The sequence below is a fragment of the Tursiops truncatus genome, chromosome 2, assembly GCF_011762595.2.
Source record: "Tursiops truncatus isolate mTurTru1 chromosome 2, mTurTru1.mat.Y, whole genome shotgun sequence".
Classification (NCBI taxonomy): Eukaryota; Metazoa; Chordata; class Mammalia; order Artiodactyla; family Delphinidae; genus Tursiops; species Tursiops truncatus.
Genome location: NC_047035.1, coordinates 176,172,170 through 176,189,695, shown reverse-complemented (window position 1 = coordinate 176,189,695; position 17,526 = coordinate 176,172,170). Strand labels below are relative to the sequence as shown.

At 38.9% G+C, this 17,526-nt stretch overlaps 1 protein-coding gene across 7 annotated transcripts in view; it reads right to left on the bottom strand.

The window, feature by feature from the left end:
• Positions 1–17,526, bottom strand: part of MKX (mohawk homeobox) — a 65,472-nt gene that overhangs the window by 40,997 nt on the left and 6,949 nt on the right. For all 7 annotated transcript variants that reach the window (XM_033852535.2, XM_033852534.2, XM_033852533.2 and 4 more), the window contains exons 4-5: positions 11,927–12,080; positions 11,162–11,497 (exon numbers count right to left, since the gene is read on the bottom strand). In XM_033852535.2, coding sequence (XP_033708426.1) covers positions 11,162–11,497; positions 11,927–12,080 — 490 coding nt within the window. The remainder of the gene's footprint in view (positions 1–11,161; positions 11,498–11,926; positions 12,081–17,526) is intronic.

Sequence of the window (17,526 nt, the reverse complement as noted above, 5' to 3'; positions counted from 1 at the left end):
AGAGCAGTAGAAGAAAATGCAGAAGCATGACACAGGACAGAAAGACCCCGTGCAGATTTAACCCAAGGTCCCCTCCCTTCCTGGCCTCCTTCCCCATCTCAGGGCCCAACGCCCCAGGCAGGCCCTCTACCTGCCGCCAGGGGCTCCTAACACTCCTGAGAGCTGTTTCTCCTGTTGCTCAGAGCCCAAGTTCTGCTTCTAACAGAGATAACACGGTCTGTATTTAACTCTGACGTTCAGTACGCTGTGGGCTTCCTTCTCTCCCTAGAAATTTCACAGAATCTCAGATTATCAGAGGTAATAAGGTGCTTATGGACCATCTTATCACAGCCCTCATGTGATGGCGAATGGAACCAAGGCCCTGGTTAATAAAGGCACCGGCCTTAGAACACATACCCAATTGCTAGCAGTTCTGGCTGAATACAGAGCTCCTGATTTATAAGGCAATGCTCTCTGCTCTTTCCATGGTATAACGTCCTGGGCCTTAATCTACAAGTGGGTAATTTCAGGTCAGGTAAGAGGGAGGATGGAGAGGAAATCTGGATACGGAAAGTCCTTTTCCAAACCACAGATGGTTTAACACAGCAGATATTTAACTATAGTAAAATATACATTAAACTTGTCATGCTTCCACTGGGCCTCCACCCAGACCGTTATACTATCATTTCAATTAAAGCGCCTGAGAGAATGAGGTCAAACATAGATCATTCACTTTTCTGGGTCTTCTCTGAGCTTCCTATTAGCATTTCAGCGAGCGTGTGTAAGGGGGCAGGGATTACGAACGGTATTTGGGGGGTGGTAATATGTCATGAAATCGTAAAGTTGAGCTTTTTAATATTTTCCTAATGAGAGGAAAGTTACTGTAACTATAAACTAAAATTTTACTGCTTCAATCATAGCAACTGTGAAACAGTCCTCAAACACCTTTCAAGATAGTGGAGAATTACTCTTCCAGATGATTTATGTTTATACTTTTTAAAGGACATTTTAAGAACAAAATACAAATTAAAAAAAATCTTCTGGAAGAAAAAAGTACACAGGTTAGATAAACGGGAGGCCCCGTGGGTTGGGAGTAAATCTGAACTGGTGCCATGATTTCTGAATAGGTCTGAAGTAAAGGAACCCAGGAGACACAGTAAAAACTAAAGACCAACTGCACTACTGACAAAGTTGTAAAAATACTCCTTGATCCATCTGGATAGAGTTAGCAGCCCAGAAGAGGAGTAAAGAAGGAAAAAATACAGCGAGACTAAATGCAATCCAAGACGATAAAAGAAAATGCAAAACAATGATAACAGTCAGCCTGGCTGCAAACTGGAGAAGGCTGGTGGCTTCTCAAGCAGCCATTTAGCTCTGTGCTGGGCGAAGACATCACAGCAAAGGCACTTGGCACCCAGCAGCTTCTGGTCAGGGATTCTGCGTTTAGAAATGTAAGACCCAGTCACATTTACGGGTTCCTGTTCTCGCCAGATACCCATCCTCTTGCCCCGAAGCCATGTGACAAGTGATCCTGAATACCACTCTGCCTTTTACACATCTGCTGTCTGAATCAGTGCAGAAACTGGAAGCAGCGACTCTGAATTCTGGCCTCAGCAAAAGGGTACGTTTTAGTGTCGTAATGACAGTCCTGGCAGAACAGGGCATTCTTACTTCAAATGTCTCTGCCATACTGAGAGCTCTGTCCATCGTAACCTGAGTCTGGCTCGATCAACGGGCTATCAGTTCTAAATTTTAAATACAGGGGCAACTATGTGGAAGCTTAAACAGCAACTGTTTCTTGGAAATCCCACTTTGTGAATGGTTGTCTCTGACTACTTTTCAGCACTTTAAAAGGTTTCCTTTTCACTTGCGTTGTTTTCCATTTTAATTTCATCTCACCAAACTGGTCCTCTCAAAACCACTATTCTAAAAAACGTTCTTCTCTTCATTTAAATGAAGCCTGATCAAAGGCAAAATTGCTTTACATAATGATACCAAAAAGGGAACACAGGCTTTCCGTCAAAGATGTCCATCTTGGTCACTATATCAAGCACTGAGTCAGTGGGCAAGAGGCTGTGTCTAACCCCATCCGCAGTCGGGTGACTGTGGAAGACACCACACAAGCCCACAGTGCCATCTGGCCACACAGCAAGGCGCTGCCCAATCTGTGGCACGGTGACGTCTACAGAGCAATTTAGTGAAGTGTCTGATCTGAGGAAATGCTACAGGCGAATCTGACCCTGAAGCACCTCAGTGTTATCTTGCACTGCTTCACCTTACTGGCCTGAGAAAAAGACTCAACACTGTGAGAAGCTGATGAGCGATGTCGGTGCTTAAAGCTGAGCCCAACCTTGTTCCCCAAATCACTTTCCAATTGGATTTTCAGACCACTTTCAGGTAATGACTCAAGGTCTCCAGGGTAGACCCACGGCAGGGGGAAGATACCACGGGTCATTTTCAAAAGCCACTTTCTTTTCCCAACCATGTTCAATTCTACTACTACTACTGCTACACACAGACACAGACACAGACACAGACACACACACACACACACACTAAGAGACTTTTGCCCAGCAGCAGTTAACTGTTAGAGATCTTCTACAAACCATTCCTCTTTCCCTTAGTAACACAGTTAAGACCAGATGTCTATTACAATCTATAATCTACCAACATATGTGAAGTCTTTTCCACTGCAGCCATTAAAATAGATTAGTTTTTTTAAAAAATGCACACACTCACTTATCCTAAATTCTAAGAAGTTCAACACTAATGACAAGCTTTTTAAAATAAAAGTCAATTAAGTACTTGAAATTGCCAAAAGCCGTAGACGTACTGTACCAACGGTCAGGATCGCATTTCCAAGCAGCCCAGTAACCTTGCATACAAAAAAACCCAACAATTTCAATGCCTAGAGCCCAAAGCAATTTCCTAATCTGCAAATTAAGGGATTGAACTGGAAGATCCTTTAATGTTTAATGCTGAATTTATAAAAATCCTTGCCTGTTTTCCTCTTTAGTACAATGAAAATAAGATAAATTAGGGAACACAGAGAGGAAAGGTTCATTACGCAGCTGCTGTTTAAACATGCCATCCTTCATTTAAACTGAAAACCATGAAAAAATTCAAATGGGAAAAAAAAAGAAGTGAAAATTATTATTATTATTTTTCTTCCTCAAAACTCACAATTATAAAATGATATAATTTCTAATAGAAAACAAGAGCACAAGCTTCCAAAATTTAAAAGTACCAAACTTCAGGACTAGAAGAAAACACATATTTATTCTGAGTAAAAATTCTGTTACATCAACAATACGAATTTTGACATAGAAAAATACCTGTTTAATTTTAGAAACAAAGTTGGGAGGCAGTAGGGAAAAACTAACTGTGACGCACCAAAAAAGAAAGAAAGAAAAGAAACCACTTCCACGCTCATTAAATAGAATGTCTTGTTATTTTCACAGACAGTAACAACTTTTTGACATTCATTTCAGGCCCAGGCTGGAGAGGTGTCAACGGGTCTTATTTGGTCTTGTCAGTGTGTAAAGAGTTTACAAACCTGACTGAAGTTAGAATTAGTGGGAGTTAGGCACTTATATTCCTTATACACAGGAGAAGGGGGAAAAAGGTCCTTTTATGCCAACTTTGAGTTTGGCTTGAGTTTTTATGACTTATTTAGAAGCCCTAGGGAATGAAAAAAAGTCTCTAATGGAAATACTGACACAGTCTTCAATACAGTGACATGAACCAGCATTTCTACGAAACTGCACCAGGTGTGACTGACCACTCCAGCCAGTCGAAATGCAGTGTCGGAAAATCAGTTACAACAGACTGAATGCCAGGAGACAGTCCTGCCAAAATATAGGGGATACCCCTGCAGAATCAAAATGTCATGTTGATAAACTTGTTTTTAACAGAAAAACAGGTAAAACGTATGGGATCTTTACTCTTACATGTGGAGAAGAGAGAAAATGTAAAATTTCTGCCTCGATGTTCTCCAATTCTATCATAGGATTAAAAATAGTCATTCTTAAAAAGCCAAAGTAGTCATGTCAACCCCGAGAGTGAATGGGGCAGAAGAGCTTAAATCATTGGATCTAAATCTGTGCTTTGTTTCTTAAATCTCACCCACAAGGCAGTGACCTAGATAAGTAGACAATAGGTATCATTACTTAGTGAAGTCAAGTTCATAAAAGTCCCCTTTCTTTTTATTTTGCCTGTCTGCTATACTTTCTATTCTTCAGTGGATTTTCTTTAAACCAACTAAACTTTTCCATTTATCATCCTTGCATTTTCCTGAAAGTCACTCTTTTAACTTGAAAATTGGTTTAGTTTCATTTTATACTTTCTAAGTTTTTATTTCAACTCTCTTAAACATCTCAGTTTTAAGCTTCATTCTGTTTACTTTTTTCTACTGGTTTTAACTTTTTTTGCATTTGCCTTTTTTTTTTTTTTCACCCATTTCGACTCATTCAGGACCACTTCCTTTCCCTTGTCATGTTCGCAGACACAGATCAACATATACATATGTACATTAAAATGTCTTGCATGATTTAAGAGGCAGACTAAATCACGAAAACACTAACTCGTTGACTTGAGAAACAGTTCCGGAGCAAATACGTGAAAGACACTATTAGGTGCTAGGAGGACTATAAAAATGAATAAAATACCATTTCAGGGCCTCGGAGAGTTTTTCATACACACAAGGCAGTGAGTATCTGCATGAAAGAAGAGATAGGATGCAGCTGCATTTCAGACGCAATCTGTCTATATTCACACAAATTTGAAACGTGTTGCTGTCATTCTAAGGCACCACATGGAGGGAACACAATATAAAGGGACAAAAAACTCAGGATCAAACACAGCCCTAAAAATGCGTACTTTTTCTAAGCTAGGCTGCCGTATATTTTTGATCTGTTTGTAAGCCAGGTTGTTGAATGGCGCTGTTAAGTCTCAGCTTCTACATATAGACTTTCTCAGGCTCTCACATGATACCAAATAACAAACAAAGAAAAGTGAATGAAAAACTAACCCCTGAAGGAGCCAGCAAACTGCTTATGCCAACATGTGTTCTCTTTTTCTATTTCTGTCTGCCATGAATCTCTCAGTTTTTAACAGTAGGTGGAACACTTACACTTACACAGTTTCATTTAAATTTTGCAAGTGAATCCATAAAGAAAATTTACTTTCAAAGATCAAGCTAATGTGCATTTCAGAAATAATCCATGTGAATGTGTTCTGCCATCATCATCACTGATAAACATTTAATAATCTGTAGTGTTCAGAATATCATGCTTACTAAGTTTTTATAATTCTACCCCAAGCCTCCCCAAAGCTCAGAATTTCCATAAGTCTCATTTCGAAGGTTACTGCTTTGGAATAAGTAATTAGGAAAGATCCCTTTTTAAAAGGCTATCAGAAAGACATCGTTCTTTCTTCAAAGGCATCAGGAGAGCAAGTTTACAGTTGTGGTTAATCCTAGAATTACTGATTTGAAGGGTGGAAACATAAAAAGCAACAGGAGCAGGAGGTTTAGAGAAGAGAGAGGATGATGCTCAGGCACGCCTCACATGCTGTGTTTCATACTATAAGTCTAGGAGAGCAGAAAAGTCTATCTTTTTAAAATCGGTCCCTAAATTTCTATCTGGAAATTTCACTTAGGTGGAAAACCTCATTTCCAGATGGTATCTGATAGGTGAGGTATTACTGCAGTAAAGACACAGGACAAAAAACTGGATAACCTTTCAAGTATCCTTTAAATGTCACAAACTGGGCTGGTGATACAGGGTTTTATTATTCTCTGCTGGAGTACATCAACAGTCATTTGCATGCCAGGAAAAGAATGTCTGGAATCATCCAACAGGGCTAAGCTTAATCTTTCACTAAAAACAAGGAAGTGACAAGCACAAAAAGGGAAATAAAAGAAGATGAAAGTATCCAAAGTCGACTTACTGGTCAACAAAATTCCAAAGAGAAACTAGCATGTACACAGAAACCCATGCTACCCTTGACAGCTGGCTCTTGACAGAGCCTCTGTCAACTACCATGAAGCTTTCTTTAAGCTACCCACAAACACCTAAAATTGATGAAACAAATTAGGAATGGTTATTCACTGTTCAAAAGGATCTGACAAGGCAGTTCTTTAAATCTTTCCTCTGCTTCACTTAAACTACGATTTCTTTGATGAGTAAGGCCCAGGGCTCCAGCGAGCCTAGAACGTTTTTGTTTGCGGTATGAAGGCATGAAAGGGCACCTCGTACATGAAGGACTTGTGTCCCAGAAGTTTACTGTGGAGGCAGCAGTTTAGAATGGAGAGCGCCATTTCGCCAAAGAAGCTGTGCTGTAAAGTAGGGTTAAATCCCAGGCTAATCCAATGGTTTACTGAACTCATGAGCATCCTTGGCTTTTACTACTGATAGTACCAGCTTAAATTCTAAAGTACACAAGCGTGCAGGAAGAGAACGAAAAAAGACCATCTCCACCACCCACCGGGGTCATCATTAGCCAAGAAAAAACATTTGGAAATGGCATTTAGCTTTTTGTCATTCTCCCAGATTTACTTTCTACTGCCTTGTTTGTCTTTCCCCAGTAACCAAAATCCCTAGTTCCCTCATTTTGCCCCATTTTGCAGGCCATTCAAATGGACTCCACCTCCCAAAGAGTCCTGTGCACCAAATAAATGACTTTTTTCTGCCCATCAAAATCTCCATTTCTGGGGCTTCCCTGGTGGCTCAGTGGTTGAGAGTCCGCCTGCCGATGCAGGGGACACGGGTTCGTGCCCCGGTCCGGGAAGATCCCACGTGCCGCAGAGCGGCTGGGCCCGTGAGCCATGGCCGCTGAGCCTGTGCGTCCGGAGCCTGTGCTCCGCAACGGGAGAGGCCACAGCAGTGAGAGGCCCGCGTACTGCCAAAAAAAAACAAAACAAAACAAAATCTCCATTTCTTCAGGGATATTCACCCTCAGTCAAGTGGAGGGGAAGCTAATCTGATTAATTCACACTAACATAGAAAAGAGTTCTATCCGCCAATATGGTTTTTCTATACCAGATGTGTATAATTAACAGGGATTTTAGGCAGTTTAACAAGATGAAGTTGAAACATTCAGCCTCGTGGGAGCAGAGTAAATTTATGAATTATATAAATTCATAAAGCAGTGGGGAAGCAGTGGGGCTCAGAGAGTAACCATTAGAGTGTACTAGCCATTTATAAGTTGGTCATTTGTGAGCTGCGAAAAGAAAGAACAGAATAGGAACCTGTCCTCGTGCCAGCAACAGAGCAGGGAAGTTCACACTTCCTGTTTCAAGACTTGCCTGACAGTCCCCTCACCAAGTATACTTCTTAGAAATGTCTCCTTTCTCCCTCACTGAAGAAGGAAATTTAATAGGCTTGGTTTAGGGTAAATTAAACTCAAATCCAAGTTAGGAAAGCCTCTAGTGAGGACTCACTCTGGAAGATGCTACAGATGGCGGCTGGCTCCTTCACGGATGGCCCCATCTAGGGAACTTGAACACTGGGTCAACAGGAGCGGAGGCACGTATGATGCTAGGGTCCTCATCCTGACACCTCAGAGAGCAGACCCCCTCCATCGAATATCTGAAAATTACCATCCGTTAACCTAACATGACGAAGAGGATTGTAATTTTAATTTAAGTGACTTCATTCAACAGATGACACTCTGTGACTAGATTTTCTTCTGTATTACTTAACTGTATTTCGAAACAATAACCTTAATAATTCTGATCAATTCTAATGTTATAATTGCTGCTGTCAGAATGCTGACTGAGAGTCTACCATGCCCCTGAAAAAAGAACATCTTTTCTTTTTTTCCTGCATGTTGTGGGAGACTGCAGACTAGAGAGAAACATTTAATGTCCACATAAAATCAATAAAAACATGTCTGTACCTACTTGGATGGTGTCTAACAATATCTTCAATTAGGATTACTGCTTTATAATCTACCAGACTTCTCCCTGCTAGAGTTTAACAAGTGAAATGAAATTCAGTGATACATTACCCTTCCAAACACCAACTCTTTCTTTCACTTGGCCTTTTGACTCCCTATATTTAGGGAAATGCATCATGTGATAGCAGCTGTCTTACAAAAATGGATGGAAAAACGGATACGATTTCTCAGCACAGATAAACCAATAACTTGTACTTAAAGGTGATCTCTTCTGAAAAAAAAAAAATTTTAAAGCCGAAATCTTTGTACTACTATAGAACTAGGGTGGTGGAGGGGATGGCGTTTGAGAGCAGACTTAGAAGGTTGCTGTTTGGATGAGGAAGATGAGATACAACCAGAAGGAACTGAAGGGATTCAGAATAGCCTGTATGCCAGAGAAAACCAAAGCAGTTGTTCAGAAAGTATTTACTGAAATTCTCTGTTCCACCACTTATGCATGACTGCTAACCCAGATACAACTGCAGCAGCACTGTCACTCAATTCCCACAGAAGACAGCCGTTTACTGTCTTCGTCTGAAATTTAGTAGACCAGTTTGAGACCAACCAGTCTTTCCTCATTCTCCATCCACAAACCCCAAAATTGTATTCTGTTCTTTTTAAGCTTATACATATGCACGCAAATCCAGAAGTTTACGTGTCTAGGCTGCCATCTCATTGCTTGCATAACTAAAAGATAGGTTTGATTTAAAACTAGAATTTGGCAAGTGAATAGTCCATGACACGGACCAAGTGCAGTTGGAATGCTTTAATAAAAATACATGGCCAAGCTACTTCACTTCAAAAAGCATCAATATACAGGCATGCTAGTCCCTCTTTGACTTTACATTTTGTCACCTTGGAAAAGAGCATGGATTTTCAGAAGACCCAACACACTGGGGAAATTTCATAGGCACGTGACCTTGTTTTTACTGGGCAACATAAATTTACAAGAAAAACAATTTTAAACAACGGTCCTTCAATTACACCCCCTCATCAAATTGTAATTTTCATTGTTTTTATCTTTCTTGTTTTTGTCCATACACACTTGTCATAATTATACTCAGTGTATCCACAATTAAAATTTTTTCACTTAAACTTACAATATTTCCCATGTTGTTTCATAGTCAGTATCAGTAGTACAAATAAAAATTTTGAGTTTTATGCTATCTTGATCTGGTTTGGGATTAGGATAACATTTACACTTTTAAAAGTTGGGATACTTCCCATGCTTTTATATGTTCCAGAAAAATGTATAAAGCATAGGAATTAATTATTTCTTCAAAGTTTGAAAAAAAATCCAATGGATCTACCAAGTTATCTATCAAGTGTTTTGGGAACTGAGTTTACTAAAAACCTTAATTTTTCCTGCATTAGTGGTCATTTAAACCTTTTCTTATTATGAATTAATAATTTAATTTGTGTGGATAATAGCAATTCACTTCATCCATACATTTGCATACAGTATACTGTCAAACAATTGTGCATAGTACTTTATAATTTTTAAAAATATTTTTTGTTTAATAACTATATAATGATTGCTATATCCTTTCTTATTTCCAACTTCAATTTGTGTCCATTTTTGCTTGAGGTTTTTTTTTGTGATACGCGGGCCTCTCCCGTTGCAGAGCACAGGCTCCGGACGCACAGGCTCAGCGGCCATGGCCCACGGGCCCAGCCGCTCCGCAGCACGCAGGATCCTCCCGGACCAGGGCACGAACCCACGTCCCCTGCATCGGCAGGCGGACTCCCAACCACTGCGCCACCAGGGAAGCCCCTGCTTGAGTGTTTTTACTACTGACTTCAAAGAGCCAACTCTTGATTTTTATCTATTTTTCAGCTTCCATTTTACCACTTTTTGTTTTCTGTTTATTCTTTTTCAATTATTTCTACTTGAATGACTTGGTTTATTTTCCTTTTTCTCAAAACATTCTGAATTACTTACAAGTTCTGTCAGTTAGGTATTAGTAGATAGTTCTAAATTTTTCATTATTGGCTAAATTATCTTTTATTGCATCTTTTACTTCTTTCGAGACCCAATTTATTATTTACAAGGCTATGTATTTCTGAGTGTTTGGAGTTGTTTTCCTTGCTGGAGTTGGAGATACAAACAGAAAATGAGATGAAGTCCAAAATGTATTGAGATTTCCTCTGAATCCTCACAGATCTTGTACATATTTGTAGACACTTAAAAATCAGATATCTGGCTAAATAACCTTAAGGATATATTAAGCAGACCAACTTTAAATTTCTTTATAAAGCTCTACTGTTCACATATCAAGCTCCTTGATGTTATAAGGACTAAATGCAGTAGTACTTGTGTAGTATTGCGTAGAACCTAGCATATCACAACTATTCAATAAATGACTGGTGGCAATATGTGTAACAGTAGCGGTAACAGTCGTCTGGCAGTAGTTAGGCTCCTCCAACCTCTTGTGCAGGCTCAGCTACACCACCACCGATCTGGAGAAGAGTAACTCGCTGCGTCTCCTTGGTCGGGGCTTTCTTATCTGTGACATAATGTGGCTGAGCTGCATGCCCCCTGAAGTTACTAATTCCAGGGGTAACATTTCTAAATCTCACTGCCTGGCATTTTCAGGACCCGGAGTCTACCTACACCAGATGTAGGGCACACAATCCTTTGTAACGAAGCACTGAAGTCAAGACAGAAAATTTTACCAAACTTGCCACTCCATCTGAAAGTTGTGGACACGTAGAAATTGATTCACTCTTTCCGGACTAAAAGCAAAACTTTCAAAGCTACTTACAGCCCTACTTGTGCGTTTCAGGAATAAAAGTAAGATTTCCAAAGCAATTTAAGCTACGTTTCCTTCACAAACGTCTTGGCACCCATGCTACTCTGTGTTCATTTTCCATCACTATAAGCAAGCAAAGAACTTAAGAGAAAAGATGGAGTACAGAGTATCTGCATGGCTGGTTATAATCTGGGACATTCCTCCATTATGCTTTATTCATAAAGCCAATACATATCTCCTCTAAGAATGTTTATCACTAAGATTAAAAATTTTTATTAAGGATGAAAACTTCCCAGTAAACCATCATCTACTAACAAGCGTATCTGCTAATTAAGAACAAAATGAAAGCTTTCAAACTGAATTATAGGCCATATGTACATAATCTGATGCACAAGCAATAAAAATTATGCCTTTACACCTGTCAAAAGAAAGTCCTCTGCTGCAGCTTTAATTCTGTTTCAAACAAGGTATCACGAAAAGCACAGACTTACCTGTGCGATAGACGAAATTGCCTTCGGTTTCTGACGATGAGGGAGATACCAATTCCTCCTCAAATTCATTGGAACTAAAAGATCCTGAATGGTTTCTCTGCCTTGTCTTTCCCATCATGGCAGCATTTGTGACCATGACGTGTCTCAAAGAGTCGTTAAGGTAACGATTCAACAAGCTGCTCTTGTATTTTGGGGGCGATACGTAGTCCTCATTGGCCCGTGACTCTGGCCTCACTCCAGCTTTTATGACTGAGCTCTCACTTTTAATCACAGGATGGTGAACTGGATTATTATAGCCTTCTTCATTCATGTGGTTTCGTGGAGGATTTTCTCCATCTAAGGGGGAAAAATATCACCAGGTAGTACTTACACATACTTCTCCCCAGCCACCCAACTGTTACATTTAGTGATTTAAAATATATATAGGAAGAATATTTAAAGTGTATAAAATTATCTTTGATAGTTAAGATTAATTTTTAGGCAAAGGAAAGCAGGAATCTATATAATCTCTCCCTTTGGTATGTTAATTTTAGTGAACTTCACAAAAAATGTTATTCTGACACATGATAAATCTAGGAACAAGAGGAAGCAGCCACAATTTGGCTGCTCATTTACAGTATTGTAAAGGTAAAGCCACCTCATGCAATAAAAAGAACCATTACGGCACCATCGTGTTTTGTGGGATCAACCTTAAAAACAGCAATGGAAGTGAATGTCCCCTTACAAAGGCAGAGCAAAGAAAGCAAGATAAAAATACTAACAAACCTTCAGAACATGAGTCATCACTGCTTACACTCAGCCGCTCAGCGTTTCCTTGAACATACTTATTGTACAACTTTATTCTTAAGGCCCAGCTTAAATCTGGCTGTCGAACAGTATTCTTAAGCCGACGTCTTGCATTAGCAAACCAATTTGACACCTAAAAAAGTTTTATTTCTCAATTAACACACCATAAAAAAAATTACCCATCCTACAATTACTTTCCCAGAAAGGACCTAAGCCTCTCTCATAATCTCTGATCATTACATATCTTCATGACATAACAGTATTGGACATTTATATCCATTCATTCATTCATTCATTCAACAAATGTGCTGAGCACTTACTACACAGAATGAGCACTAACTGTATTCTGGGAACAAAAAAAATATTGAAGGGCTTTGCCATAAAATTTTCAGTCTAGTAAGAAAGGTAGGAGAGTACACAAATAACTCTAGTATCTACTCACAACAGCCAAGACATGAAAGTAACCTAAATATCCATCAACAGATGAACAGATAAAGAAGAGGTGGTACATATACACAATGGAATATTACTCAGCCATAAAAAAGAATGAAATAATGCCATTTGCATCAACATGATGGACCTAGAGATTATCATACTAATTGAAGTACATCAGAAAAAGAAAGACAAATACCATATGATATCATTTATATGTGGAATCCAAAATATGACACAAATGAACCTAACTATGAAACAGAATCACAGACATGGGGAACAGACTGGTGGTTGCGAAGGGGCAGGGGTTTGGGGGAGGGATGGACTGGGAGTTTGGGATGAGCTGATGTGAGTTTTTATATACAGGATGGATAAACAACAAGGTCCTACTATAGAGCACAGAGAAGTATATGCAATATCCTGTGATAAACCGTAATGGAAAAGAATATAACAAAAAAGAATATCTATGTGTGTGCGTGTGTGTGCGTGCGTGTGTGTGTGTGTTTGTATACATATATATAACTGAATCACTTTGCTGTACAGCAGTAATTAACACATTGTAAACCAACTTACTTCAATAAAAAAACAAATAACTAATATAGGAAAGAATGTGATAAATGGCTTAAGACACATTAAAATATAATGTTACAGGTGCAACGAAGGAGGGGTTACTTTGATGTGACTCATGACTTCATGAAGAATTTAAGCTAGATTTTGAAGGACTAGGTCAGGGATAATGGGTAGGGAAGTGTGTTTCCAACAAAGAAGACATGGGAACAAATATAAGTCAAATTCCCGAGACACTGTGGTAGGTAACTAAGAAGGAAGAAAGAGATGCCCTTGAGTTATCAAACTTGTGTAAGAAGAGAAGATAGTGCCAGTTTGAGAAAGCAGAATTGTTTGAGGGTGAAATGATGCCTTTGGTTTGGGAATGTTTAGTTTGAGATACTAGAAAAGCACACAGGTGAAATGTGCAGCAAGAAAATAAGAGAGATCTAAGGGCAAAGGAAGACCAGATTTGGGTCAAATGCACAAAGGTGAGAGCTGAAGCTGTGAGAGCAGACAGAATGCAAAGAGGGCCAAGGACCAAACCCTGGAAACCTCCAGCAATTAAGGAGGTAGGAGCTGGCAAAACAGTCAGAGACAGAGCAATCAGACAAGCAGAGAGAGAGAAAAAAGCCAAATAACACCCAGCTTTAAGCTAAAAATCTAGTGCTTCCAAATAGGTGATGGCAAAGAAATGAACACTGCAAAACAAGGTTAGTTCCATTGTTTCTGTTTAAGGTGCTACTGGATTTCTAGAGGCTAAAATGTCACTTGACATTTCTTTTTAAACATCAAGCTACCATCAGAATATATATATTAAAAACATGAAAGGCCAATACTTGCCTTGAAAAGGATGAAAAGTGGAAAGAGGATTACGTTTTTCTACCAATTTTTTCCGTAACATGACTCCACAGTACATTAATGGTTTGTGCGGTGATGCTTGCACTGGAATTTTTTTTTCTTTTTTAAATTTATACTATAAATACACAACTTTTGCACATTACTCAAGCCTTAATTATTGAATGAACCTGTGGTGAATCCTACATTAAAAAGAAACCAAAACTATAATTTTTTTCTTTTCTTCCCCATGGGTAAAACATGGTAGTCTTCCCCAGTTTATATATGCACAAACCATATCATATATAATATATATTCAGTGTTACCTCCCTTTGTGTCTTAAGCAATGATAACTGTCCTCAAATTTATGTGCAGTGGTGTAATATCTCACCACGGCACTTCAGAAGCCTTCGGCTCCACCAACCCCTCTTCCTGCCAAGCTGTGCTATTATTACTAGGGTTTAGTCTGACTTTGAATTCTCTGTCTCCTCCAACCTCTACAGACACCTTCTGGGACTGTTCATTCAGCAAACACATACTGAGTAGCTCCTGTGCTTTAGCCATGATATTAAGTGCTAGGAATGAATAAACTTTGTGCCCTGCACACACAGAAGGACTAAAAGTGAAGAGCTACACGTGATTAACTATGATACATGGGTGAACCTGCACTATGGAAGCATGAAATGCCTGGCCCATTTCCTCTCAAACCTCCCTCTATTCTCCAAGGCATGGCCAAAATGTTCGCCCATGTCCTCATGAGTACCAACTGGGAATTTTAGAACAGAATTTTTTCGAACTTCCCTATCTTCCATTCTATCCACTTGAATGGATCTTAACAACCATCATCAAATTCAAGTGTTGGTGCACCGTTATGATTTAATTACTTACTTAACGTCTTCACATCTTCATGCATGTCCTGTCATCCTCTAACTGTGGTATAATGGAAGGAGACCTGGTTTCCTGTTCTGACTTAGCCAAAAACAGGCTGTGTGAGTTTACATAACTCATTCATCTTTTCAGAACTTCATGGTTCCTGACATCCTTGCCAACTCTGAAAATTAAGATCTGTGAATGTCATCCATGCTCCCCTAAAAAGTGTTCATTCATCTCCTTTATGGTTGGTACCAACCTATCTTCTCCTGACCACTACTCCCTTCAGCAATCAGAGAGGTGTTTTATGTCCTTCTCTGTTCCTTTTGCACACAGAGGACAGCCTGCAACTTCCCCCATGCCTATGTCACTTATATTTATTAGAATCCAACTCCCAAACTTTTTTTGTTACTTTCTTTACTAAACATCATGTAATTCAGAGGCTAATCTTAAATCTTAACTGACCTTAACACTTTTTTTTTAAAGTCTTTATTGAATTTGTTACAATATTGCTTCTGTTTTATGTTTCGGTTTTGCGGCCGCGAGGCCTGTGGGATCTTAGCTCCGCCACCAGGTATCGAACCCGCACCCCCTGCATTGGGAGGCGAAGTCTTAACCACTGGATCGCCAGGGAAGTCCCCGACCTTAACTCTTAATACAAGCAACACACAGTACCACATAGTGTAAAATCCAATTCTTATGAAACTCTTCATATTTTTATTAAAATGCGATGGACTTCAAATTTTAAAAACAATCAATATACTTATAATTCTAACATACAAAAATAGGGACCTTTAAATGTCATGGTGGCATTAACTAGCTTTTCATATATAGGAGGCGTATCATTTTTTACGTTTTGTATACTCATAGTTCTTAACAGAGTTTATTAATTATACATCAGAAGATTTTCCATAAAGGTTTGATGGTGTCTAACAGGCTATTTCTAAACTGATTCCGTAAGTTTGACCGGCACCCAACGTACTAATACATTTACTCTGCCAGTGTTTTATTATCAGCAACTTACAGTACAAGCTAAGGGCTGGATATAGTCAGGGGTGTTGAATATCTTCTTGTGTTAAGTCATGCAAACAGCAGACAATAGTTGGTGAACAAATCTGCACGAGTATCAGCTCTCAAGTTTTTTCCTGATGAAGTGATGCAAATGCCATCCATTTCACTGAAGGTAAAAAAGCACCAGCTCGAATTCTCTACCTTTAACTTACTATGGCTTCCTTCAGGTTATCATTCAAATTCTATCTTACACGAAACAGGCCTCCTTACCAAGACAGGTTCTGCAACAGCATTTTAACGTCAAACTCAGAGCTTTAAAAACACTGCATTTTATAGCGAAAGCTTAGAGAACAAAATATCTAGAAGCTGGAAGAGAAAGCTCAGTAGCTTTCATCCTACGCAGCCGTGTTTACATTCATCACACTGGCAGAGCAATCATTATAGTAAACCCAAGGGGATACTCTGGCATCTGTCCACCTTTGAACACACAGAATTAACAACGCAGATTCAGTCATTCAACTGAAATATCGAACACCTCACTTCTACACCATGTAGTCTGACACTGGGAATAACGTAGAAGGACCAATCTGAGATTTTGTTGAATATTTAACAGTAGCCATAATTCTTGCAGTTGATAAGTACACACACATCTCAGCAGAAGCACTGCATACCAAGCAAAAGCTGTGTCAACACAGGGGCAAAATCTTGCAACACACCAGATCTAACCAAATGGTACATGGCTGTATCACAGGAACTGGAAACTTCTACTGTAGAAAAGGGAGCATTAACACCCAATCACTAAAATGTAGTCTCAAACTCCACTTGCATTGCACTCTGTATGTGATCATAAAAATAATCATTCCACTATTATAATCCAGAAAAAAACATAAATATATTTTAAATATATACACATAAACAATGGGAAATATTGAAACCAGGTACAGCCCCCATCTGCCCTTCTTTTAAAAAACTTCTTCAGGGGCAATTATTCCCTGAGTAAGCTCCATATCCTACAGTAATACAAAGCCCCAGTCGCATATCTGTTATTCCACACTGTTATTCTGGTTATATTTTGAAAGTAGAGAGTATATTTTTATAATGTTTGAACAACGGTCAGTCATAGAAACCAAGCAAAATGGAGTATTTCGGTTGGTTAAAGTGAAAACACACACACACACATATCATCTTCCTGTTAATTTTATAAAAATGCTTATATCTTAGTAGGAAGATGGCAGATTAATAATGCAAACAGTTATAATAAATTAAGACAAGTTGCTAAGTCTAGTGAGTAGAAAAAAAAGAAAGCTGCAGAAATACCTCTCTCTGCCTCATCTTTCAGGAATGAACAAAATGTAGTGTTGATTAATGTCCTTAGAGCTTCTGTTTATCAGAAAAAGTTACTTCTGTGGTCCTAAAAAATTCCCTCATTAAAGCTTCAGCATTCTGTTTCCAGGCTTAATGGAGATTGCTGACCAAGTTTTACACCCTTCAGAGTAGCAAAATAAGGCAAAAGTACTGCTTATGAAAGGTTTGATAGCTTGACACACAACCAAAAGGGAAATATGAAGGGTAAAAGAAATGTTCAAAAATAAAAGACACTCTTGTAGTTAAGGAATAAAATAATTATGCTGACAACTTATTAATATAAATTATGAGAAGCAGAGACAAGAGGTATTATAATAAACAAGAAATAGAGACTGGAGCTAGAAATATGGGAAACCCTCCATATTTGTCTATTGACATAAAATATGACATATTTCCAGATATACTAAAAATAATAAGGTGAGTTATATGCTTGTTCTGTAGAACATGTACCATTAAAGTTAACGAGCTGCCCTCTGTGTGCTCCCTACAGTGAGATGGATTTTAAAACTAGAATATCT